The 26,143-nt window shown below is 39.7% G+C and overlaps 1 protein-coding gene across 1 annotated transcript in view; it reads left to right on the forward strand.

The window, feature by feature from the left end:
* Positions 1 to 1,989: 1,989 nt before the first annotated feature.
* The window catches only part of DIAPH2 (diaphanous related formin 2), a 735,565-nt gene continuing 711,411 nt past the window's right edge, over positions 1,990 to 26,143 (forward strand). Inside the window, 2 exon segments of the mRNA XM_067548390.1 lie at positions 1,990 to 2,395; positions 2,397 to 2,531. Of these exon segments, the coding sequence (XP_067404491.1) occupies positions 2,186 to 2,395; positions 2,397 to 2,531 (345 nt within the window). The 5' untranslated portion in view covers positions 1,990 to 2,185.

A 26,143-nucleotide genomic window follows, 5' to 3' on the forward strand; every position in this document is an offset into this window, starting at 1 on the left:
CATTGTGGGATACCGCCCAAAGGCCAATAAATTTGATTTCAGTGAAGTTGTGTCTACACTGACACTAAATTGAATTAACATGTTCGATTTAGGTGCTACGCCAGTTGCAGGAGTGGTCTTATTAAGTCAATTTTCGAGGCGACTTAATTTGAATTAACAGTGGTGCCAGTGTAGACACAGGTGTACATAGTTTAATGTAAGTGACTTTACGTCGACCTGTGTCGCCTGTGTAGAACAGGCCTCAGCGTTCAGGTTGGAAATGGCCTGTTTTATGGCCTGCATGGTATTATCAGATTGTGCGGAATCTGAAACTAAAGTTTTACGAATGGGGTTCTAGCTCTCATGGTAGTGAAAATCTCACCAATGGAACAACGTAAATCAATGCAATTTTATCTTCCAGAGTCTGCAAGCAGTCTGAAAAGAATAATCAGGGGAACTTTCCACCACTCTGTAATCTTATTGGAATGTTACCCTTAAAACTGGATGATGACACTTTAAAAGTGTTTTGTTAAATAGCAAGTAGAATGGGGAAAGAAGTAAAATTGAAGCTTGCAGGAGAGTGATTATTGGGAATACATGACAAGAGTGGTGGTGGTGGGGGGAATGAAACATAAACAGGAAAGAGAAAGAGGAACAGCAAAAGGAGGCTGAAGAAGGAAAAACCAGTGGCAGAAATAGCGGTAGTCCTAATGTTGAAAATATTCTTTTACTGAGTGAAACTAAATCCAGGATTTGCATAATGAAAGTGTTGATATACTACCTAAATGCAGCATTAAAACTTTAAGTCTCCCATTGATATCTGTGAGAGGATCACTGAAGATTGAAGTGTTTATAGTGCTAAATTTATACCAGCCACACTGATGATAATTAAAACCAACACTTAGGCTCTCTGGAGAAGGAGTTTGACAATCTCATATCAGACTGTGTAACAGTCTTATAAAAGAAAGAGTGAAATCCCCATATTGTGAGATGTTTAAAGTAAGACTGGGTACTAGAAAATGTGTACTGTAGAGAATGAACCAAGAACCCACATAGATTGGAACATATACAGGATGTCTTAAAAAAACAAATATTTCAGTTAGTCACTTTTCAGTAACTAGGTCAAGTTAATATATTTCATAGGAAATACAGCTTCTTTACTAAGAAGGAAGCATACTGGGGAGGGGAAGGAAACAGAGCATTACCAATTGTACCAATGAATTACTGCATGCTAGGTAGGAAACTTCAGTCAAAACATTTAGAAGAGAAGCCTCAGTTAAAGAGACCTTCTAACTTTAAAAATAACTAAGTAGTTTGAATCTTACTGATAAATTATAATTCAGATTTAAGAACCTGTTATGCTATTAACTGTACACTAGTAGCACGATTCTCAGGTTTGACAATGAGAAAATATTATGCAACTTGAAGTTTGGTTCAGTCAGTTACTCCTGAAGTTTTAGTGTAAATGTTTGGGTTGCCAACCCTTGAGAGGAAATAATTGTTTACAACACAATTCCAAAACAAAATGAATTAGGGACATTGAAGGTTAGATTAGTTTATTTAGAATTTGTGTATATGTAAATTGTGGGGCAAACTTCAATTGATTGTTTATTCTGTATAACTTTGTCGTTTCAATAACATGAAACTAATGGGGATTGAGAAGACGCGCTGGGTGAGAGGAACGGCGCCTTCGCCAGGAAGTCTCGGCGGCTATCTGGGGAGGGTAATTGCCCTGCGATTAAGGCTGGACTTTGTAGCTGAGAGAATTAGATTTTTGTTCCGGGGAGGGGGGAAGGAGTGTGCACCAAACAGTGCCCGGTGTGAGGTTGTTTAAGGCACTTTCCCGTCTTGAGCAGCGGGCCGTGCAAGAAATGTAGTTTGCAATGTAGAAGAGCGGTCGCTTCCGTGCTGTCTAAGCGGGGTTACTCTTTCGCTTTCTGCGGGAATCAGCGGGGCAGCCACCAGCCGCAGAAACTATGGGTCCCCGAACCCCTAGTCCTCGCTGCACGCGCCCTCACTCCCTCTAGCCCTTATGCCCCCCTCAAGCGCATGGCCCGCCCGCTTAACTAGCTCTTGTCCCCTCCCCCTGCTGTCGTAACTGTTGCTCATCCCCCCTCCCCCTCCCGTTCTGCTAAGGGAAAGGGAGCCTCGGAAAAACTCGAGCTAAGGGCGGCAGCTTCGCTGTGGCTTCACTTTCGTAAGGGGCATGTGCACAGGGCTGGGGCATGCTCACTGGGCCGGCGTTCAGGGTGTGAGCATGCGCAGAAGGGGGCCAAGTGCTCTCCTACCGCCCGGCCGAAGTAGGGAGGCGGCGGCAGCAGCAGCTGGCAGCCTGCGGGAAGCCGCCCGTCTGCCCCGGAGAGTGTGCGACGTCCATGGGGCCCTGAGGAAGCCGCTCCCAGCACAGCAGGCCGCGCTCCGGGGCGCAGGGCGGGAGGATGGAGAACCAGGCGGCCCCGGACGCGGGCGAGGAGACCCCGGGCTCAGGCAGGGCGAACCTCAAGCGCAGCGGGCGCGCCGCGGAGGAGGAGAGCCGGAACAAGCCCAAGCTGGTGAGGGAGGCACGGGGGCGGGCACGTGCCGGGCACGGGTGGCAAGCCGGCAGGGGCCAGGAGCCACGCCCGACGGTGTCTGGGTGCTGCCCCGGCGGTTGGGAATAGGGCTTGGGAGCTGGGCGGCTCTGGGGAGCGGCTTGTGCTCTCCTTCAGCCCGGGGTGCCGTGCGTGGAGGAGCCCTGCCGGCCGTTGTGACAGTTGTTGCACGCGCACCCTACAGCCCGGTTGCAACGACCCGAGTCCCAGAGGAGGGATGTTGCCCACGGAGAGCCCCGGGCTGAACTCCTGATGCTGTCCTTCCAGCGCTGCTCCTTCAGGAACGGTTCCCCCGGCCGGACACGACCGGTGATTCCTTCTGTGTGGCTCAGTCATAGCAACAAGTATCGGTTCTACCCCGAATCCGACTGTAAACAGCATTTGGGCTGTCTCTTTCCACGGGGCTATGCATTCAGGGATTTCAGCTGCTCACCTCGGGGCTGAAATAAGTAGTCCCTGGGGTAAAATCTCTACTCTGCTACACCTGTTCTGGGATCAGGACCCTCTCTATACGTCTTGGTATCTTTGATTATCAAAGAACCACTACATATATGCAGCCAATGCATACAAAGTACTTTCTAAATGTGCAAATGAGTAATTTTCAAGTCACCATTGGGGTTCAATGGCCAGCTAGAAGTATTTTCTAAAGATTTTAACTTTTCAGTCAGTAAGTGGTTTTTAAGTCTTGTTCATCTTGCGCAATGGAACTTAACTGGTTTCTTAAGGTAATGCATGTTTCAAGCATTATCTCTGTGCTTTTGTGGTTGGGTTCCCAATGAAGAGATGGAAAGGACACTTACAAAAAGTTACATTTTACTAGATCCCTACACTGGCAACTAGGAGGCTGTTAAATAAATTTTCCAATTTGCCTTTTTAATTGTCAGTGATAAAGCAGCCACTCAGCTCAATTCTTTTTTTTTTTTTTTTTTTTTTTTGCATAAACATAAGGCAATATATGTTGAAATCCTATACCAACAGGTGTTATGAGGGTACAGAATTAGGAAACAATGGTTAGTTTCACTAGAAGGGAGAGATTTAAATGAGTTTTATAAACATTACTTCATGCTGGAGATGCAGAGTTCAGTATTGATTGGTCCCTCTAGTTCATCTCATCTGCATGGTTATTCTCAGACTCAGATTTGTGTGGAGAAAATCCCAGGCATTGGCCTGTGGCAGGTGGACTTTAATGACTTTGCCAGACTTCCATGACACAAGACATACTTTGGCAAAGGCACCCTTCTCTCATTCTTTTTTACTTTGCCAGTGAGAACTATATGTTTCTTTTAGGCCTTTTACACTCAATATTACTGCTCAGTGCCTACAGGATCAGGTATTAAATCTAATTCTTATAAAACTGGGGGGAAGGGTATTAGCTTTCAGCCTTTGCAGCTTTGTCTAACCTCACTACAAAACAAAAACAAATGTCTTCTCCTGATTGTCTCCCTGGGCTTCAACAATCCTCTTTAGATAGCAGCCTTAGCGCCTCAGCATGCTTGCAAAAAGAGTAAGGAGTCTTGAGAGCCTCAGTACAGCAATGATGTCTAGATATGCAGTGAATGTTGCTCTGTAAATACCTGTGACAGAGAAATGAGCTAAATTACTGAAGAGGCAAGATATAAAATTTCTAAAGCATCCCCTTTCCAGTTATTTTTTTTAAGTTTCTTTGCTTTATATCTGTTACACTGAACATAGTACAGAGGAATAACTATTGAGATCTCTTGGGAAGAAAATGCAGTTAAGAGGGCATGACAACAGATGTTGAGTATTTGTCTTACAACACTTGGAGAAACTCAGTTTCTCCATCAATAAATATGGAATTCATTAAGTACATGAAGGTGGGAGGAGTTGTGTATTATAGCAGAACCTTGGGACAGTGATTACCTAGCATGAAAACTGTCTCTCATTTTCACTGTGAGCTAGTGTGTGGTAAATATCAGTTTAATAATGAGAAAAAATATAAAAATTCTGGTTACTGACAGGGCTATAAATGTTTATGTAAATGGATGGTTAATATTGAGATACTTTGAAATGTGATTGCATCATGAAAAAGGCATGTTCTGCAGTACATGCCTTGAATGTTAAATTTGTTTTTTCTATTAGGCTGACTTTTTGTTAGTTAGTTTGCAGTGAAGTGCTTGGTCTAGTAAAACTGTTATCTGAGTATTATTTGAGTGATAGATGTAAAAGTCTGTAGGTAAGTCTAACGTTTCTTGAAGTTTTGTAGTCAGCAAGTGATGATGCAAGGATGGTTTTAGCTACTTTATTTTAGCTTTCTCAGGTGTTTCCCCACAACATGATTAAGTGCTTAATAGATAAGGCTTCTCACTTTGGGGTAATTTTAGGGTGTAAACATTCATGTAAATTGTACTAGTAGAGGGAAATGGAATTTTGCAAATTGTAAAATGCTGTATAAATTCTAAATGGCACCAAATTGCTAAGGTATCTTTGCAGCTTAATGAACATAGTGATTCTAAGAGGGTAAAAAAGTTGCTTAACTTTGTAGCACTTAACTTTGCTTATGCTTGATTCTTTAAGCAGTTGTGCTTCCTTTTATACCTAAGAAAAATCAAAACTGCCTTAACCTTTTGGGCTGTAATGAAAATAGTTATATTTCTCTTGGACAAATCTTTTCAGGCTTATATTTCATAACACTTCAAGAAGTGGTCCTTTCACAAAGATTTCAAGTATGGGAAACCCCCACTGACATAATCAGTTAAACATATAAACTATCTGTAGGGATGGGAGAACAGACTCTAGTTGTGACATTGTATATTAATGCTGTAAAAAATTAAATCCTGTTGTGGTTGGGGTGCTGCTTCTGTTGGTGGTGGTGGTATAGTGTGGTGGAGATACAGTTTACACCAAGCAAGACAACTTGCTACAGGTGTCTGCTGTGGTTGCTGAGAATTTCCATGGGGAAATTAGGCTGTGCTCAGATGCAGAGTGGCTCCATAATTTAAAACAACAAAATATAACAAGCTCACTCTTCTAAAGTACAGCTGAGAGGAGCTGCTTGCCTCAGTGGGTTCAATCCCTTGAGCTTCAAATGTGTTGTTCCTCATGCACCTTATTTTAAATTCCTTGATTTTTGTACAGGTAATAAAGAAAGGCAAGGGAATATTTCAAACTTGGAGGGGAAGAACTCTGCTGTACTTCTCCCTCTGGCTGTTATCTGAAATTAAGTTACACTGTGTGTGTACATGATAGTTTGATAAAGTAGTTTTCTTAGCATAATTGGGTTACTCATGATCTGCCAAATTGAGTAAATTATGCAAGTAATCCCAAACTAACACCAGTAAAGACTCACTGTGCCTCAGCATCTTGCACTGTATTTTGTGTATGCCACATAGTTTGTAGAAAATCCATTTACCTCCACAATGCCATTCTATAAAAGTTGAATTTGACTTAAATCTAGGCTTCCATATTAGTGTACCCTGAGCTAAACAGTACTGTGTTATGAGGGGGAGAAATTGTGCACTGGGGAATATGGGAGGGAAAAACTGTAAACAGGATTTGACTAACCTTCCGTATAACAATTGGATTAAGGAGTAACATCTCTGTCCTTCATAAGGATGGAAGAGAACTGTGTTGCATGACAAATAAGGGAATCGGTACTTGGCAATTTTACAACACTCCTCTTCCTAGCTCTCATGAGAATTTATCATGTGTTTCAGATCAATGCCACCTTCTCCAGAGTTAGTGGTGATTTGTATATTTAGGGGAGAACTGAAAATTTCATGTGAGCTGCTTAAAAACCTACTTGGGGTGTGGGGATGTTAGAAATGGTACCAGATGAGGTGGACTACTGAGCAGTATAAATCGGAGGTTTTTAATCTGTGACTGAAATCATGTATCAAACAGCTATGAAATTCACCCTAGGAATTTTACAGTTGTGCATGTACTATGTAATTGGTTTGGCTCTGTTTTGTTTGTGGCTGTGATTTAGAGGCACAGCTGAGCCTGAGAAAGGGTGGTGGATGTTGCTCATGTTGGTTGGCTACAACCAACACATAGTGGTGAGCTACCCAGTTCACACACTTCTGTTCACCACAGTCCTGCAGTGCATGCACAAATCACTGTGTGTAACAAATCAACGAGGTTCAAACCTGCTAGCTCAAATGCTCTTTAAATATTGTCTCTCTAAAGCGACAGTGGGTGTCAGAAAGAGCTAAAACCTAATACCAGTCTATAGCAAATTATTTGGATAGCTAAATTCCCAGGTACATGTACAAAAAACATTTCAAGAGTTGTAAAACTTTGCTGGCAGTTTGTCGTCCGTGTCCCCCCCCCCCCCCCCACTCCCCCTGCAAAATACAGCTATCTATGGTAGGAACCCCTTAACCAGGTGACTCAAAAGTTGCACCATTAAACCTGCCTCAGGCCCTGATGAGGCACACTAATTTCCAAAGTACTTCTATGTTTAGTAATGACTCACTTAATCTAACTACATATATTAAAACACCTATTAAAGGTTGCTTCAGTTACCAAAAAAAAAAAAAAAATCCTTTCTCACTTTAAGTTCAAGTTTAAGTTCAGTTAAGTTCCCTATTGAGGAAAGAGGCTGCTTTTGGCCAGTAAATTAAGATGACTTCAATATTACGTAAAAATCTGGGCACTTGGCATAATTGAGGATTATATTTCTTTACACATCTTTAAATTTAATAATCATAGCTTGATAGAAGTTTAAAAAGTAATCAAAACCAGGTTCTGTCGTAATTAGTTGGTTTGTAACATAAATGTGAAGGCACCTATTTTGAAATATTGGGATACACATTAAATTCACAGGTTCAAAAAGCTAAATAGAGCTGTTAGAATGAGCAATACAAGATACAGTATTCATTCATACAGTAATTAAGAACCTGCAGAACTAAGCAAGCAAACTCTCAGTATTATAAAATTAAAAGCAAACTAATGGCATGTCTACACTAAAAACTTAAGTTGACCTATGTTACGTCGACCTAAAGCCACCGCAATAATTACTGCAATAGTTCATGTCCACACTGTCCTTCTTCTGCATCCTCACCAGGAACATTTCAACTGACTTAAGAGGGACATTGTGGGGGGGGGGGAGGGTGGTGGTGGCTGGGAGCCTGCGTGCTCAGCTCTACAGGCAGGTCTCTGCCAGGAGCCTGGGTGCTGCCCTGGGGCTCTCAGCTCCCTGCCAGGAGCATGGCTGCCACTTCTGGGAGGGAGAGTGGCGGCCCAGGAGACCCCCGCCCACCACCTGTCCTCTTGTCAATTTCAGAGACGTGATATTGACAAGAATGACAGCCAGTTTAAGTAACCTACAGTGGCCACATGGACACTGCCTTGCCCTAACTACACCAACATAAGTCCTACTTCTCTTGTGGCCGTGAAGCTCTTATGCCAGTGTAGAAGGACACTTACATTGGTGGGAGTAAGGCTGTAGTGTGTACACTGACGTAATTAGGTTGACATAAGCTGTCTTGTGTTGACCTAAAGCTGTAGTGTAGACCAAGCCTAAATGCTAAATGTGTTTCAAGGTATAACTTGGTGTAGATTACAAAGCTGCTGTATTTTGATTTCAACCTGAGTACTTGTGAAACAGTCTTGTTACCATTGCTTGAGATGACTCCTCACAACATCACCTTAGAATTCAATAGCATATCTACTTTTAAGTGAGTTCTGACAGTCTTTTTTTTTTTTTTTTTTTTTTTTAGTTGGTTGCAAGGGATGTTGATGTATGTTGCCCTTGCCTCTTCTCACTGTCCTTTTTCAAAAAGGATGCAAAAATGGTTCAAGTCCATTGGAAGTTAGTAAACTTAGTTTGTCATTTTGCAATGTACTTGTTAATTTTGCTACAGGGTTCAAGGCCACCTTAATGCTAATACTGCAGTTAACTTCATAAAGTCTGTTGAGTCTACCCAGCTATATGTGAGGCTTCCCAGCTCGGTTTCCTAAAGAGGCACAGTCAAATGAAATTAAATGTTGGGCTCTTCAACTAAGCTAGTGAGTTGAAACAAACACACCCAACCCTGCCGCCACCCAGAACAACAACCACCACCTGTATGTAAAAGGATTTTGTCTATAGTTTGCCTGCTTCTCCTATATGGTCAGTTTCCTTTTCATTTGTTGCTCTCAGAAACAGAGAGAGAAACTCAGATAAGGTGACTGTGAAATACAAATTGGCACTTGAATTGAAGAAAGGTATATTACTTGAATCACTGTCTAAAACGTAAACCAACCTAGAAAGGAACATAATTTCACATGTTGTATTATGAAAATTAACATTAGTAGCACCCAAACATACATACATTGACATTAAAAAAACTGTTCAGATTCTGGGCCTTTGTCTACATTTAAAATGGTTTAAATTTAAAATACCTTATTGCTGGAAAAATAAGCAGTGTTAAACAGATTTGTTTTTTGGTTTGAACGTTGATTTCACAGTTGAGTAATATTATAATGCAGTTAAAAAAGCAGGGTGGTTTTTTTTTTTTTTGGTGTCTGGATCATGCTAATGAAATACATTCTTTTGTCATAAGGAGCAAGTATTGACTAAAATATCAAAGGATGACTGCAGCTATCCAAGTGTTAACTGGTCAAATGTGACATATAGGCATATTTGAGAGAGTTGTTTCCTAACACCAAAAATGATATTTTGGAAAAAGAAATCTGAAGCACAATATGTCATTGACTGACTTGACTTTAAACAAGTAGGCTTAAAGCCCCTGTAGTGGATGCACAAAGCTCTTGTCCACAGAGCAAACATAATACATATGTAAGCAACAGGATTATAAATCCTGGTTTTTTATATGGCTCAGGGGTGTCTTAACACCATAAATATATTCAACACTTATTCGAATGTTTTGGCTGTCTTGAGGAGTAGTTTAGCACTGGTGCACCTGAGGCCGCTTAGGTTATGACTACACAACAACTAGACATCATGGCCAGGATGTCTTTGGGCCCAGTACAAACTTTTAACACGGGCCCCCTTTCGTAATGGTGGTTGCAGCCTTGTTTGGGCACCCCAGGGTTCCGGGCCCCATTAAAGCCTACCCTTTTTCCCCCACTCGTGACTGGCCCATGCCAGCTCGCTCAGGCTGAGGACCCTGGGAGCTGGGACCCTGCGAGGTTCGGGTCTGGGCTCTTGCCTGAACGCAAAAATCTATAGAGTGATGAAACAGCTCTGTGAGTCCAAGTTGGTTGTCACAGGCCAGCTGTGGGTTTTTCTCTGTGGTGCAGATGTACCCTTATTTCACTTAGAACAGACCTGGTTGGCTTACACTATAGGGAAGTTTCTGACAAAGTTGTCTACAGAGAAATCCTTTGACAGCTATTGTGTTGCAGCTTAAAGGTGAGATCCCATGCCCAGTTTAAGCACTATGATCCTGTAGGTGGTATATAGATGTAGTAGTCAGTCGGTTATAGGTCTTGCTAATATCATTAATGTCTCCACACAGGTTGTGTAATATCCCACTACGTAATGCAGCTATGTACGTTGAGAGAGTATGCAAGTGTAGACAATATGAAAAGTAGACAATATGTAGACAAAATGAAAAGGAGATGAGTTAAAAAGATATGTAGAATTTCATCTGTTAGCTACATTATAAGGTACTGGGAACTTCAAATATTGGTGTTTTGGTAGTGTCTAGGAGCCCTCCTCTCTATGGACAAGATTCCAATATCCTCAGCACAGTACACACAGATATCACAAAGATGGCCCTTGCTTAAAAATACTTGGTTTCTAAGATAACTTTATGAAATGTACGTCTTACATGAGACAACTGAGTACAGGTTAAGTGAAGAGTTAAATTTTTCAGTCTTGAATATCACAAGGCTGTTCGGTTTCAAATACAAGATGTACGTCTTCTCCAAAAAGTTCTTAATAAAGTGAGAAATCCTAAATGTGTTCTTGGTTTTCCTGAATGTGTTCTTTGGTAAAAAAAAAAATCTCCCATCTAAATGAAAATTGTAGCTCTAAAGAGCCTGATATATTGAAAGGAATTGACTGTTTGTTGTTAAATAAGTTGAGATAAAAGATGGTGGTGTTGCCATTGGCATTTTTCTGCAAGAACATATGATTGAGTACAATCAATCAATACTGAATTCAAATACTGTAATAAATGTTGCATAGATATTGCCAGATCTTACCCGCTTTTCAGTGGAATCTGATTATTCTTGTGTATATAGTGACTTTCTAACACACTCTTGTCTCTGGTTCCAGCACTTACATAAAACACCACACTTTTTCCTTGGAAAATATCTGCTCAGTCAGACTGCAAAAGCTGTTAGCATGCATCGTTTGAAATATTTCACCTTTCTGAAGGAAAGCCAACATACATTCACTTTCTGTATGTGCCTTGTTATTTATCTAGTGAATATAACTAGTTTTTTTAAAAAGAATAGTTTAAACTAAAGTTTGACATGCATTTATGTTTGTTTCCTCTTTTGGAATGTGAAAAGCCATTATTTGAAAAATCAGTTAGCCTTTGTAATCTTAGGGGGATTTGATTATGCAGTGGTGATGATAGAAATGGTGCAAACAGTTTAAACACTAATGATTTAATCTGAGACCACACCAGTGTTTACAACTAATAAGGAGGATAGCTAATTGTTAAAACTCAGTATTTTGAAGTATGTTGCTATACCTTGACCCAAGCATCAGGTATGTAGAACCAAAGCTACAGTAGTACCTGGCAATCACTCTCCACAGATTTACCATGCCCATTCACAAAATATAGATGGATAAACAAAAATAACTGTCTAGGCATTTAGAAAAATCATTTTTTAAAATAGACAAAGCTGCACTTGCTGTGTGATTCTTAAAAAGGAATACAAGTTTTTACGAAGTTACTAAGGAGTCTGCTTTTTCTCATGTGCATCTACAAGTTTTCACTTGATTATTCGTCAGTAACATTTCTTCAGATTTCCAACCACAAGCTGTTTGGCAGTTTGAGATGAGTAAAATGAGTGAGTGCTTTCCTGCACAGTCATACATGTATTCTATGGAAGTTCTGTTTAAATTGAGAGTATATCTAGGCATTTTCCTGTTGACTGTTCTTTAGACAACAGATACTTATTCTTGGGAGCATGTCTTAGGGAAATAAGAGTTTGATTCTTGTTTTCATGTGAAAGTTGGTGATCAAGAACTCTTTTACTGTTTGTGTAACAATTGTTGATATTGCGGATAGACTTGTAATCCAATTTAGGATCAGCGTCAACTTGTGCCCTGCATTAGAATCAAATCTTCTGTGTCTGCTCATCTGTATGAAATAAAATGGAAGAGGGGGCTAATTTCTTAACATGCTTTCTTCATTTGCAGTCTTCTAATGAGTAGATTAAACCATCTTATTTTGCTGCTCAGACACTTTGTGCAGCTGTAGCGCAAAGGTTGGTTACTACCTTTTATCTATCTTGTCATTTCAGGTCTGGTTGCAGACATTTTCAGAAAGTTAATCTCCATCCCCTACAAAATCATGGCACTCCAAGAACAGGATTTTTTACTGAAAGCCCACAATTGCTCGTCAAATTGGACAGTCTTGGCCGGGATTAATAGGACATAATGACACACAAATTTACTTGGGCTAAATTACGTTGCTATACCTTTCACTAGGTTTTTGATTTTTAAACTTTAAATGTGCTAACCTACAGTGCCAGGGAAGACTTGGAGAAACACAGAGAGTTGCAGTGTATGCAGATTCAGTATGGACTTAACTTTTCTGTCTGCCGTCTTTTTTAATTTGTGCATAAGTAATTTTTTTGGCTGTGGAAAAGTCTGAAGTTGCATTGGATGAGTGTTGACCTCTGACAGCAGTACAGTGAAACTATAGGTGACTATGACCCTGTCTACACTTACTCCAGGATTCGATGGCAGTTATGCAAGCTACGCAAAAAACTTCAGTAACTCCTGTCGACTTCTCTGCTCCTCTTCTGCGCGCCTTCTTCACTGCACTGTACTGAAGAGAACCACGTTCCCGTCAATGCAGCGCTATGCCAGTTGTGAAGGTGGTCTTAGTATGTCGATTTCTGGATCGACTGAGTGGGTCTTCACTGACCGCTCAGTCGATCCAGAGCAATCGATTGGATGGCGGCGACTTTGCTGCTGTCAGTGTAGCCGTAGCCTATAGTACTGTCACTACATCTAAGTGAATCCACTTAAGTTAGATGGTGGCTATGAACAGGGACCTTAAGAGGGGAAAAGGGAGTTGGTCTTCAAGTTGTATAAGGGAAGCCAAGTGGAAAAAAGTATAATGAACACCATAGTTTGTAGTATTCTGTTTTTCGCTAACAGTTTAAAAAGTGTGTTTTGTTAACTGAGTTTGTGTGTTCACTTTAGAACATACAGCTAGACACGTGTGGGAATAGTTATAAAAAAAACCCAGAAAATACATTAAACAATACTTTAACCAAAATGCATTTGTTTCATACATGTTGAATGCGGTTCAGAAATAGGAAAATTTTAAAAGATATTTTTAGTGACTTAAAGGCAGTACAGTCTCTGGTGAATCCTTGCTAATTTTATTAAAGGTGAAACCATAATGGTTAGAGTATTGAAAACTGGACCAGGATTTCACATCAGTATGGTTATGGTGTTCTTGTGATACATTTATAGTAGTAGTAATTTCTATTAAAACTTGCCTAGTAAAAGCTTACTTACACATAACTTAAAGACCTATTTCTTTAACACTAAACTTGCTGTCCTGAGTGAGAACTTACATAGCAATGCTATACTACGCATGTAAAATTAGGGCTGCACACTTGATAAAGATGAGTAGCTGCAGTCTCTTGAAGTGGCTTTTGTTGTCAAATGTCTTTCATTGTTAAAACGAAGTAGTGATGGCTCACCTGTCTAACAGTAAATATCTTCACAGGAGTTTCTAGAAATAGTCCTCATAGGTGCTACCCAAACCTTAATTACGTTTTAATCAGCTCTTTAGATTCTAACTTTAACCTATGGTAGTCTGGTCTACACTAGGGCTCCTGCCAGGGCTAGCACCTGTTGGAATATAATCTTAAACCCTAGTGTAGGATAAAGGTTTACAGACTTTGCCTCTCTAGTCCTTCAGTACAGTGTCCTCAATTAAAACTGTTTAAAATATTTCAAGTGGAAAAAAAAATCTAGACAAAGGGGGAAGAAACTCTCTCTTTTCTGGTGAGCTCTAGTCTTAAATGGCTTATTGATTATTTAATATACTGCAACATTAAAAATGAGTCTTGGTATTCGATGAAGAAAATGTGTTTACTCATGGTTAAAGTTCAGTATGGAAGAGTGAGACTAGCATAAATCATGGACTGTTTAACTCTATTCCTTCATAAGTGCTGTGGAAGAACTCGGGTCAGGAGAACTGGTTTGAGGAGCTGTACATTAGAGGAGGAGCAGGGGCAAAAGTAAAAACAGGATTGAAAGCTGTGAAACTGAAGTTTTCTCAGATATTGAGGTGCCCCTAAGGAGGAGAAAATGCAACACTGTTTGTTTGTTTGTTTGTTTGTTTTTTATTGCTGTGGCAGGCATTTGATGTGTGACTGTGAAAATGACAATCAATGCTTCAGGCAAGTATATGTGGCAATTGAAATATATTTCCATATTCTATTGCTCATCATTTTTATATGATAGTTGACTTTCCTTTGATAGCTAATGGTGCTACAGCAATGAACTAATTCACTTAGCAACTATATTCAGCAATGCAAATGTTCAAAATACATATCAGCAAAAAATAACTCTTCCTTCAATACTTGTTTTCCAGGTTAAGCATATAAATGAGAACATACATCTGGCACCATTATTTTTTGTAACATCTACAGAATGTACAGTAGTGTAGTATTTTTTTGGATTTACACTGAAGATAGAAACAGATTACCTGCCATAAAAGCATGCTTTCCTGGTTATATTTTTGAAGAAAATTTCTTTTTCGAAGTAAGATGGAGAAATCAGATAATTGATTAACTGCATCATTGACACTTGTCAGATGCTGCAGACTTGGGTAGATGAGAAAATATTAATCTAAAAACTCTGCCTTCCAAGTCTCTTTGGTTAAGTGTCAGTAAATTAGAAGTGCATCCTAATAGTCTGAAAACTAATTTGCCTAGTTAGTTTAATTTATGTGAATTGAGTGCTTGTGAAAGGTGTCAGATGGGCAGCACTAGAGAGAGCAAGCCATCTGTCCATATAACTGGTTTGGCAATGGCATTGGAAGAACTGCTTCTGACCATTGTTTGAGATAGATAGTTTGCCTTAAGTATGATGATGAAAAATGGGTATCCTTTTTTTGTCTAGGAAATGGACTGAGAACTTGTTATAAAAGGTCACTAAATAGCTCTTGGATAAATTTCCAGTACTTAATTACAGGTGAAAAGCAATGTAGCCCATATATAACTTGTGATATAGTAAGGGCAGAAGGTAGTAGAAGAGTGCTGGAAGGAAGGTATATAAGCCCCAGAATGCTCAGGGCTCTGTTCCTTGCAGACTAGGTAAGAGTCATTAAGAGGCAATTAGGAGCAGCTGAGTCCAATTAGGGACCAGCCAGGTGCTTCATAAAAACCCTCTGCTCCAAACAGACAGGATGTGAGCTGGAGAAGTAGGAGTGCAGAGTTGTGTGGAGGAGAAGATAGGAGTGCTGAAGAAGGTACCAGACTCAAGAAGCCAGAAGGACAGAGGGGGGAAAAAACTGCAGCTGTGGACACGGTGCCAGCAGCACATAGCTGCTACTCATAGGGCCCCTGGGCTGGGACTCGGAGGAGCGGGTGGGCCCGGGTCCCTACCCCCTTCCCTGGGGAGACAGGATAGCTGGTGATGCCCTGGCCCACTACGAGGGGCAAAAACACGAGACCCACTAGGGTGAAGCCAGCCGTTTGCCACAAACTGAACAATTCAGTTGCCAGCTATCCTGTGTCCTAGTTATGGGGCTAGCTGCACATCTGTCTGTGTACCTATCTCTAAGAAGTTTGCCCCTTGCCCACACTTCTATTATGGTGGAATTTCATTGTTCTTCTGCTTACATTAGTAGTTTGGCACATAATTCTATGTATACCAATGTCATGTGACCAGGCCGGTCTGACAATGTTTTTGGTGTTTGCTGTCGCCTTCTTTCCGACAATGATATTCGCTAACATTGAAGTGTCTTGATTTCTCAGGTAAAACACAGCTTTTGAGAAAGCATGTCAGTACCGTCTACACATACTTTTAATCTCATTCAATTCAAGGATTGAGCACTTGACCAATCCCAAAATAATTGTTCAAATACTTTAAAGCACTGATTTATTAGAATGACAGAGTAAGACACTATAGTAGACAGTAGACTTAGCCTTAGATATTTAGGACTAATTATAAAAAAAGTTACTTGACTGATATATAGTAACTCAAATGTGAAGCAAGGAGTCTTAAAAAAAAAAAAAAGAAAATTACTTTTTTTAGCTGTTACATTACCATTGAAATGTGAAGATTAATCAAGACTGAAGAGCTACAAAAGAGAAATGAAATACAGCTTGATAGCTGTAGAGGTTTAATCACTGTGAACCTTCTCCTTTCCTCAGTCCCTTCTGAGCTAATTTCTGTACCTTTGTCTAGTCAGTTTAGGTTTGTAAGCGCTTTGGGGAATGACCCAGGTTTCAACTTGGTTTATGAAGCACATTAAACACCATGTACATGGATGGCCTAGTACACAAAGGAAGAAATATAAGCATACATAAAATGTTTGGCTGGAGTCTTTTACAACAATCAAGATGCTCAACTTCCAGTTAGCTTACCTTTTTCCCAACAGGTGACATTAGTTCGTAGTAAAATGCGTGTTCTGGACATTTAAGTAGGCTTCCATCAGATGGTAGTATGATGCAATCAAAAAGATAGGCTGCTGCCTTATATCCTGGTGGTCTTGCTGGAATATATTAAAGTATTTGTTGGGTCAATTGACAGGCTTGGCAAGCCTGTCTTACTTCTGCTTTAACACAAGCTGTTAAATGGTCATCTTTGGAGTTACAGCAGCTGAACAGAAACAGTTACATCATTGTAAAAAGCAAATATGTTCTTCCGGATATTTGGTTCTCTGATCTCCCTCTACCCTGAAATGTCTACTTAACCACACCTTTTTTCCTTTGCTACCTTGGGTTCTTGTCCAGAAGTTTGAGCTACAACCATTAAAGTTATTGGCTTCTTCTTCAGGATAAATAGCAGACCATTAGGTTGAGGAGGAGGAGGTATCTTCTGGGTGGATAGGCTCCGCTATCCAATCAGAACCCCTGATACGGATGAACCGTCACCATGTATGATACAGAAACAACCATGTTAGCAGGGCTGATGAATTTAAATCCACAATTTAAGTCATGATTTAAATTACCAAGTGGGATGCTTCAATTTAAATAATTGATTTTAATCAAGCTTTCCATTTATACTCTTTAGTTTCTAAAGAAAGGTGCATTTTCATTGGTTGACATAATCATTAAAACATGTTGATTTACAACTAAATAGACCCTTTACACTACATATGCATATTTTGCTATTTAGGAAGCTGTGCACATTTATTAAAATTATGTCGCTTAATATTTTCAGAATCATAATTGTATATTTTTAGTACATTGGGAAATGGTGAATGATATATTTTTGCTCATGGTATATGTCAAGCTCCATTAGGATGGTAACTGGAATTTAAGCACACAACAGTACATATAATTTATTTTTTATTAAACAAAACAAATGTTTTGGGTACACTAACTTGTTGCACATTTACAATTAAATGATTTATTAAATGGGGATTAGGTGTAGCCAATGAATTATGATGATTATTTCAGATCGGCCTGGGAAAATTTTCCAATATGCCCAAGTGAAAGTAACTAGAGCTTAAGTTCCTAGTTGCCTAAAGGTGGGTATGTTTACATTAGAAACACAGCAGTGGCAGCTGTGCTGCTGTAGTATGGACTTAGTTCAGTGATGGAAAGGGTTTTCCTGTTGCTATAGTAAATCCAACTCTGAGAGGCGGTAACTAGGTTGATGCAAAAATTCTTCTGTAGACCGAAGACTTTCTATACTGGAGCTCAGGTTAACCTACTATGTCTTTCAGGTTTGAATTCTTTCACATGTTGCCTGAGCCCTAGTTTACAACTTACTCTATAAGTGTCTACAAAATAGGGCTTCCACTGATGTAATTTGCCCACTACACTGCCTTAATAATGCCATCTCTGTGAGAGGCAGAGGGCTTTATTCAATGTAGTTAGGTTGACTCAGTGTCAATATAGACACTGAGTTGCTTACATCGACTGTTGCTGCCTTTCAGAAGCTGTCCCACAATGCCCCATGCTAATAGTTAAATTGGTGCAGGTGCTTATGGTGAGGACGCACACCACTGACAAACAGCATAGCGTGGACGTATAAAAACCGATTCAATTACTGTGCTGGCTGTGAGTTGATGCAAATATTACATAAAACAACTTCAGACTACATCATTCTAAGGGTTTCTGAACATTGCAATTAAACAACTGTGCTGGCCCATGTCATCTGGCTTGGGCTGCAGGGCTGTAAAATTATGGTGTGGATGTTTGGATTTGGGCTTGTGATTGGGCTTTGGGACCCTGCAAAGGTGAGGAATAAATAGGAGCAGAATATATCAAGATTTTAGTCTCCTACTTTTGACATGAAAACTCTCAATATTTTTTTTACTAAATCAAAATAGACTTTGGGGTATTATGTAAATGTTATCACATGATTTTTAATTACAAACGAAGAATTTTCTGTGTTTGTAACAATTACTTAAATAGAATGTTTCTCAAAGATAACTGACCAATAATGGGAAACATAAACTGTCTTAATCTACTTGAGTAAATCTTACCATGATTTTGACCATTTTGAAGTCAATCCCCTAGACTTCAGCCTTGGAGGAATCTTACTTTGTAATAAAATAACTATAGTTGAATTCTAACGCTTGTGATTGAAATCTAACACTCACAAGTGAATAACGAAGTCCTTTGATGCTGCACAATATTGACAAGACAACAGCGAAGAATTCCAATTGCTCTAAATCTCGTTTATAACTTTTTGTTCTTGTCATAAAATTTCAGAACTTGTGACTTCTTTTCTTGAGCTAGTGAATGAATTTTGAAGGAAAGAGCTGTCTTCCCAAAATAGTTTAACCCATTCTGTCTAATCCCAAAAAGGACAGTGTAAATTAATTATCAAGAGGAGGAGTTCAACTAATCATAAGAGACGTATATTTTAGTAACATTGACAATTTGAAAAACGGCACTAATTGAATGTTCGTGGGACCACTAAAAATGAGTATTTGAGAAGGAAGAAGAAATCACAGAATAAGCCTACTCTGCTTAAAATGTGGTTTGTCCAGGTGTGAAATTACTACATTAAAGGATTCTTGAGTGCATATGCATAAAAATACCTTTAGGATAAAGCTTCTTGATGGGGATAACAGCACTAACAGGCTTCTATCACTTAATGGAGGGTGCCAAGGCACTTTTTCTATAATATTTTTCAGTATTAATGCATCAGACTGTCCTTACAGCCACCCATTGCTATTGAGAGTAGGATCATGCATTTTTGCTTAGTAGTATCCAAATAGATTCAGACGTGAATCTATTGACATTGGGAGAACTCTTACCAGTCTTAGCTTTCTTTACTGTTTAAAACTGAGTTGTCATCAGTACATTTAACACTTGTGATCTGAAAAATAAGTGATTTCACTGCTAAATCTGAACTAAAAGCTGATTGAGTCTGTGGTTGGTATTTTGAGACTTCACTGAAGCTGCCCCTGGTTAAAATCAGGAAAAATGGGGCAAGGGAGTGCTTCAAGCTGAAGGGTGACCAGATGTCCTGATGTTATAGAGACAGTCCCGATATTTGGGGCTTTGTCTTGTGACACAGTGCACCCCCACGTACACCCTTATGGTGTGATTGTATCTTTCATGTTGACCCTTATAGTGTAATTGTGTATTGTTTAATGCAAAGTATGTCATTTAAGGTGTTTTTGGAATGTTCATGACATACTGAATTTTACTGTTACAGTAGTATGTTTCTTGCAACGTCAAGTGTGCTTATGAGGCTCTGCTAAGTAATATTCCCAGATGTATGTGTCACGTTGTTGGAGGCAAATCCAGGTATACACTAAAGGCAGGAAAGTAGATCACGCCTCGCTAAGGCATGCATAAAACAATCCAGATCTTCCAGGAACTATGAACTCATCTAAGCATCTGATAAGGCGGTGATCCTTGACTCTGGACGTGGAGAAGACCAGGCAGGAGTACTTTCAGTCACCTGACCCTGAAGGGAGCGGGGGGGACTGGAGCCCAGAGCGGTGCACGGAGACATTTGAAACGGGGGACATTTTGCTCTCAGGAGCTCTCTTGCAATCCATCTACAAGACAAGATCAAGACTGTCCATGGGGAGGGAGCCTGGCTGGAGGCCGACCAACCAGCCTGTGGTGAGAACCATATAAAGATTGTAAAGCTACTGAAGTGTTCAGTTTAGAATGCAGGTTGCTTTTATTTCTTCCTGATCAAATCTGAATGATATTCGTGTGGCTTATAATCACTTAAAATCTTTCTGTACTTAATAAACTTATTAGTTTGTTTTATTTAAAGCAGTGCAGGTGGTTTGAGTGTGTGTAGAGACTTGATTTAAAGTGACAGAGATGGTGCCTGTCAATTTCTTTGATAAATTGACAGACATAGGCTTGTAGAGTTCAATGGGCGGCACTTAACTCCATAAGATGGCAGTTCGTAGGGTTGCATCTGGGGCTGCGGGAGTTTGCTAGGTCATGCTAGTGTATAATCCCATGAGTGGCTGGCCAGAAGCACTCATTCACTGAGTCAGGAACTGCATGCTTGCAGGAGGCTGTGCGTGGGCTGACCCAGGAGTGGGGGGTTCCCACAGTGGGGATGAGTGCAAGACAGTGCCCACGAGTGAGGGAGTGGGGTGACACAGCTATACACCGGTCCAGATTGCAGAGAGGAATGTCACAACTCTCACTCCTGTTCTGATTTTTCACACTTGATATCTGGTCACCCTATCAAGCTGCAAATTGGGGGAACCAAGTCTTGCGCCCATCTGGAGGAGAGTTAGGTAGGCAGCAGAATGGACAGCAAAGGAGAGTCTTGATGCTGTGGATCAGAGAAGCTGTGTTGGCCAGCTTTGGCTGGACAGAAAGGAGGCATCTGGTTGCACATTCTATTTGACAGGCACAATGTTGCTGTTCTGTACCAGGCTCTGATTCCTCCCTCCTTGTCTTCCAGCTCAAAGAGCAGAGGAGGGAATGATCAGCTGGTGCAGCTGAAAAGGGCTAAATCAGCAGCAGAAAAGAGTGAGCTGTTGGCTCTCTGCCCATGAGCAGCAGCTGCTGCTCTCCATAATCTTTTCATGATAGAGACTTAAATATGCAGAAGAGGAGCTGGAGTTGGGAGACATTGTCTGTGAGGGAGTTGAGATGTATTTGGGGGAGTATACAGATGGAAAATTTCAATAGAAGAAATGTTTCAGGAGGTGTTCAGAGCGTTATGGACAATGAGGGTAGAAAGAAAAACACTGTTTAGGCAGTGTGGATGGTATGGGGCAGAAGGGGCGTCTCATTTCATTTAGTGTCTTTGTACTCAAATTTTCTTGCAAAATTACTCGAATGATAAATTTCAGTGCTTAAGCAAGGAAAGAATCCAGATTTGTCTCCCACCTGTGGTATACAACTTAGACTGTACTTAAACAGACTCCAAAAGGGTGGTTATAGAATTCTTAAGTACCTTGATTAAATTCAGACTTCGTTATAATACAGGCAAAGTTAACTTTGCTCTTTCCTGAAAATGGGATCATAAGTCTACTGTGAAGACTGATAGATGTATAAAATTTAATGAGTGCAAACGTGTCGGAGCATTCTTAAACTATACATTTTAAAAGGGTGAATATGACGTGCCTCATTGATCTTACAGGTATTTAACTTTGGATATGTTTAACTGCAGTTAGACACCTACTTTTGGGGCTCGGGCTAAGGCACTGTTTAATCATGGTGTAGATGTTTGGGCTCGAGCTGCAGCCTGGGCTTTGGGACCTTCCTACCCAATAAGGTCCCAGAACCAGGGCTCCAGCCTGAACCTCAACGTCTACACCGATTAAATAGTTCCTTACCTTGATCCCCGGAAGCTGAGGTGAGCTGTACGGACCAGCCATGGGTTTTTAATTGAAGTGTAGCCATACCCTAAGTAGATATGTATTGTGAATTCTAAAGTTCTGTTGACTGGGTACATAACTGTTAATTGGATGTGTGATTTAAAAATATCAAGTGCTGATGCTGCTTTTCTAGGCTAAGATGCAAAGTTTCCGTTGAGAGCTAAACTACTGCATAGGGATTTACCAAATTTCCTTACAATCCACTTAAAAAAGGAATAGTCTTTGTTGAATCTTCAGATATTAACGATATACTCTCGTGGATCTAGCATCTTCACTTACTTGAGTTCGAACATCAGTGCCAAGCACGTTCAATAAAATATACTCTACGGAGCCACCTGCTGGTTATTAGTTAACTAATAGATAATTACATGCAGGAACAAGGTACTGAAATGGTAGCGTGTTTCTGGTATTAAAAAATTGAGTTTTAGGATGTATATTTGTATTATCAAGGTAGGTCTTCGTGCGTTGTTCAAAATGCTAAATAGAACGGAGTTCCTCAGAAAATGTGTTTTCATAGCATGAGACTCAACTTTGCAATAAGAGAATAATTTTAATCACTTGGGTTTATCAGGTGGTGGTGAACCTAAAATGCAAAAGTTCAGAAACAGTTCCACTGTGAGGAACTACAGACTGTGTTTTTGCAGAAATTATAGCTGCCAAACCTTTTTGAGGTCCAGATACATTTGTAAAGATAACAAAAAAACAAAGCAAAAACTGAATATAGATTTCACTTGCCAAACCTCTGTTAAATTAAAAACATAACTTCACATGTGCTTCAGATATTAACTAAATTCATTTATTTTACTTTAAGCCCTAGCTTTATAGGACTGCATTATCAGAAGTAATATTTTTTTAATTTAGAATGTTAAGTCACTCTAGAAGTCTGAATTTGGAGCTCTGTTAATGGCTTAGAATTTCTAGGTCAACCATTTTGATCCAGTCCTTACTAACTTGATATAATCCTTAAAATGCTTAACAATTGGTTGGTGGCTGTAATAAGTGAATGACCATAATCTGACCTAAGTAGAATCCTTTCTGAAGTAGCACAAGGAGACTAAATGTGGAATGGGAATGGGAGTTGAATTATTTACCACTCTTTTAGCCTTTCTTACATAGGTATTCATACCATGGTCATCACTACATTATCTGAGCATCCTCCAGTAGTGCATTAAGCAACATGACTACTCATCTTCTACATGTTGTTTTTGTATTGTTATCCTCTCCCCCGTGGGAGAAGCCCGTGAAGTGGAGTGTCATGTTTTGGTAGGTTTAATAAATATACTTGTTGCTATGTATTCCTACTAGAGAAGGCAAGATCAAAGAAATGCACATTGTATTTGAAGCAGAGAAGTGAGGTTAGTTCGTGGGTGACCAGTTTAAGTGATGGCTCTAGGTCTGTGGATATGTAGTAATGTGAAACTTTCATAACTACTTTCTAAGAGTGGAAAAGTGCTGTCGTAGCTCCTTTCACAGAAACTACATTCCTCTTAGATAATCTAATTATAAAAAGTTGTGGATGTTATACACTGATTAGAAATGAAGAAAAAAATTCATGTTTACCATTCTGGAGAAAAAGTAATTTACTCACCCTGAGGAGCATGCTGTTGTTTCTTACAGGGGTCAACTCAACTGATTTGTGCTGAGCTTGGCTGTACCTTATGTGAAGAAGGTGGTCTGAACTATATCTAACCTACAGTAAAACTGTTAATTATTGGACTTCACATCAAAATAGTTACACAAGATTGGAATGTCACACTTCAGGGATCATTTAAATAAATAACATTGCAGTGCATTCGCTTTTGTACTCCAATGCAGCTATCTGAACACTCCAGATTTACTGGCTTGCCTAGGAGGAGTTAGTATCTGAAAACTAACTATAAATGAGCCAATTAACTTGTGAGTGACTTTGTAGTGATGCTTCCCCTTTCTGACCAAGGAGTAGTGGATGCACATATGGAAACATACATAACTGTATAATAATGGCATGAAAGTACTGTTTAATTTGAAGAAAACAAAATTTTTTGAACTTAAGAGACTGCCTCCCTTCTGGTGTGAAAACCTTAACAAAACATCACAATAGCAGCAAAGGAGACCGCTTAAATGCCAGACTTGAAACTCCCCAGTAGCTCTTACTAGAGATGTTATAGTACTAAAAGCATAAGTTTGTGGCTAGGACAGTTGTAACATAAAATTAAACAAAGATGTTGAGTCAGAATACCAATTCAAGATGCAGTTGGCTGACAGATAAAACTACCTGTGGTTATATGTGCGCACTCTTTCTCTTCCCCCGCTCCCCCCCGCACAAACTTCATTCCATGGTTTGCGTGCTGCTCCTGTGGTATGGTGGTTCTTGTCTCCTGCTTGAATTTTTTTTCCGCCTCATCCATTCTTTTTTCAGAGACAGGCTTGTTTGAAGATGGCTCATCTGTGGAAGCTGGAGATGACTGGTGGGTGCTAGTTGGACTTGTTTTCAGAAGCAGCAGTGTACACTTATTTAATTTGCTTTTTAATGGACTCTCATGAAAACTTACCCATCAGCTTTTTATTAGGTGGTAATGGAGGAATGACTAGTTCTACACTTGAGAGAGTAGGTGGGTAAAGTAATATATTTTACTGGACTAACTTCTGTTGGTGAGAGAGAAGCTTTCATGCCACACAGCACTCTATTTCAGGTCTGAGAAGAAAACTCCCAGTGTCACAACAAAACGTAAGATGGAACAAATTGTTTAGTATGAGTATTAGCACAAAAAAATAGGGGGTCATTTAAGATAGAGTTCTAAGTTAGCCTTGCCCATGCAAATATTAAATCTTTGACTGAAACAACTTTTCAGAAAAGAAAGCTTATTTCTCAAATTTTTGGGTAGGCAACTGTTTACAGGTGATGACACTTGACTGATTTTTTACTTAACTTTTATATGTATCCAGGTAAAGAGCTATAAACAGGAAAGCTGCATAAATGAATTATGAATCAATAATTCGTATCACAGTCTCAAGATCAGTCTGCTCTCCAACTCCTGAACTGACTGTTTTTTGTGATCAAGGCTTGTATTTTTTTCTGAGTGTCTCAGAAAATATTAGCTTATCTCAATTTAAGTGCCAAACTGAAGAATTTCCCCTTTGTTTCACTGAAATATATTTTAAGTAGATGCCTGTTCTTTAATAATTAGAACTAAAAATAAAATACCTCTCTGAATTTGCATTTGTGTTTCTTAGTCTAATCTGTTAAGTTTTTCACTTAGTAAGTTGCATAAAACCTTGTTAAATGCATGTAAAAACATCACTAATAGGTACTTCACATTGTAAAAGAAAAAAGTGAGGAACTATTTCTGTTCACTGTGCCTGCGTAATTAGCTCATTAAATATCAACTGTTGATCTCAACCATAATATATAAAAAAATGTACCAATTACAAAGACAATGTGTAGCTGTCTTGTTTTATACATATCAAAATTAATAATTTGGAATACTAACTTTGAGAAGTATATGGAAAGTACCCATTTCTGCATCCTAAATAGTTGGTTCTCATTTCAGTTTTGGAGGAATATTATATGCTTGGGGTTTTTTTTTGAACTGGCAGTGAACTAATCACACAATAAAACTTTAAATCTTCTACCAGTATATAAAGCCAACATGAATTGACTTCTGTTTTTTCAAACACTCTGATACTTAACTTTGTGGGTTATATACCTTTTTCTTTTAATTATAAGACTTTTTTAATGTACATTTAAGTGTGTAATGGAATTTACAAAATGTATTCATGCAGATAGTTTTGTGGGCTTGACTTACATCTTCTCAGTAAGCCAGTCATAGCCAGCTTGGTTGTTAAAACCATTGTGTACTCAACATAGATTGTCTTCATGCTTAACACAGTGGAGCATGAGCCAGTGGAGGAGAGCCGTTCATCAGGGCTATGGCATGAAGTTGGGGTCAGTGTTCATGCTTAGAAGAGGGTATTGCTGCACAAGAGTTGTTCTTGAGTAGCCAGCAGCAGTGTGAGGCCTGCTGTCAGCTTCAAAGGTGCCCACTCTCAAACATGTTATCAGTGTACATGAACTAGCACTGCGAAAGCAAAATTGATTTTCAGTAAATGCGTAATACTTCACGGCGGGCCAGACTATAACAAGAATATTTTAAATAATGAACAGATAAAAATTATCCAAAGATCAGTCCACTTGATTGCAAATAATTCCAAAGATCAGTCTACCTGACAATTCCTGTGTAGGTGTGAGTACTTGTACTTAACCTGACCCATGAATATACAGAGTAAGGTCATGTCTATACGTAAAGCACTGTGGTGGCACAGCTGCACCACTGCAATGCATCTGGTGAAGATGCTCTATGCCGATGGGAGGGAGCCTCCCGTTGGCATAAAAAACCACCTCCACATGCGGCAGAGCGCTATGTCATTGTAACTTATATCGCCCAGGGGAGTAGGATATTCACACTCCTGAGTGACACAAAG

This window comes from Emydura macquarii, unplaced genomic scaffold, assembly GCF_026122565.2.
Source record: "Emydura macquarii macquarii isolate MOO-44397 ecotype Brisbane River unplaced genomic scaffold, CSIRO-AGI_Emac_v2 contig_1253, whole genome shotgun sequence".
NCBI lineage: Eukaryota > Metazoa > Chordata > Testudines > Chelidae > Emydura > Emydura macquarii.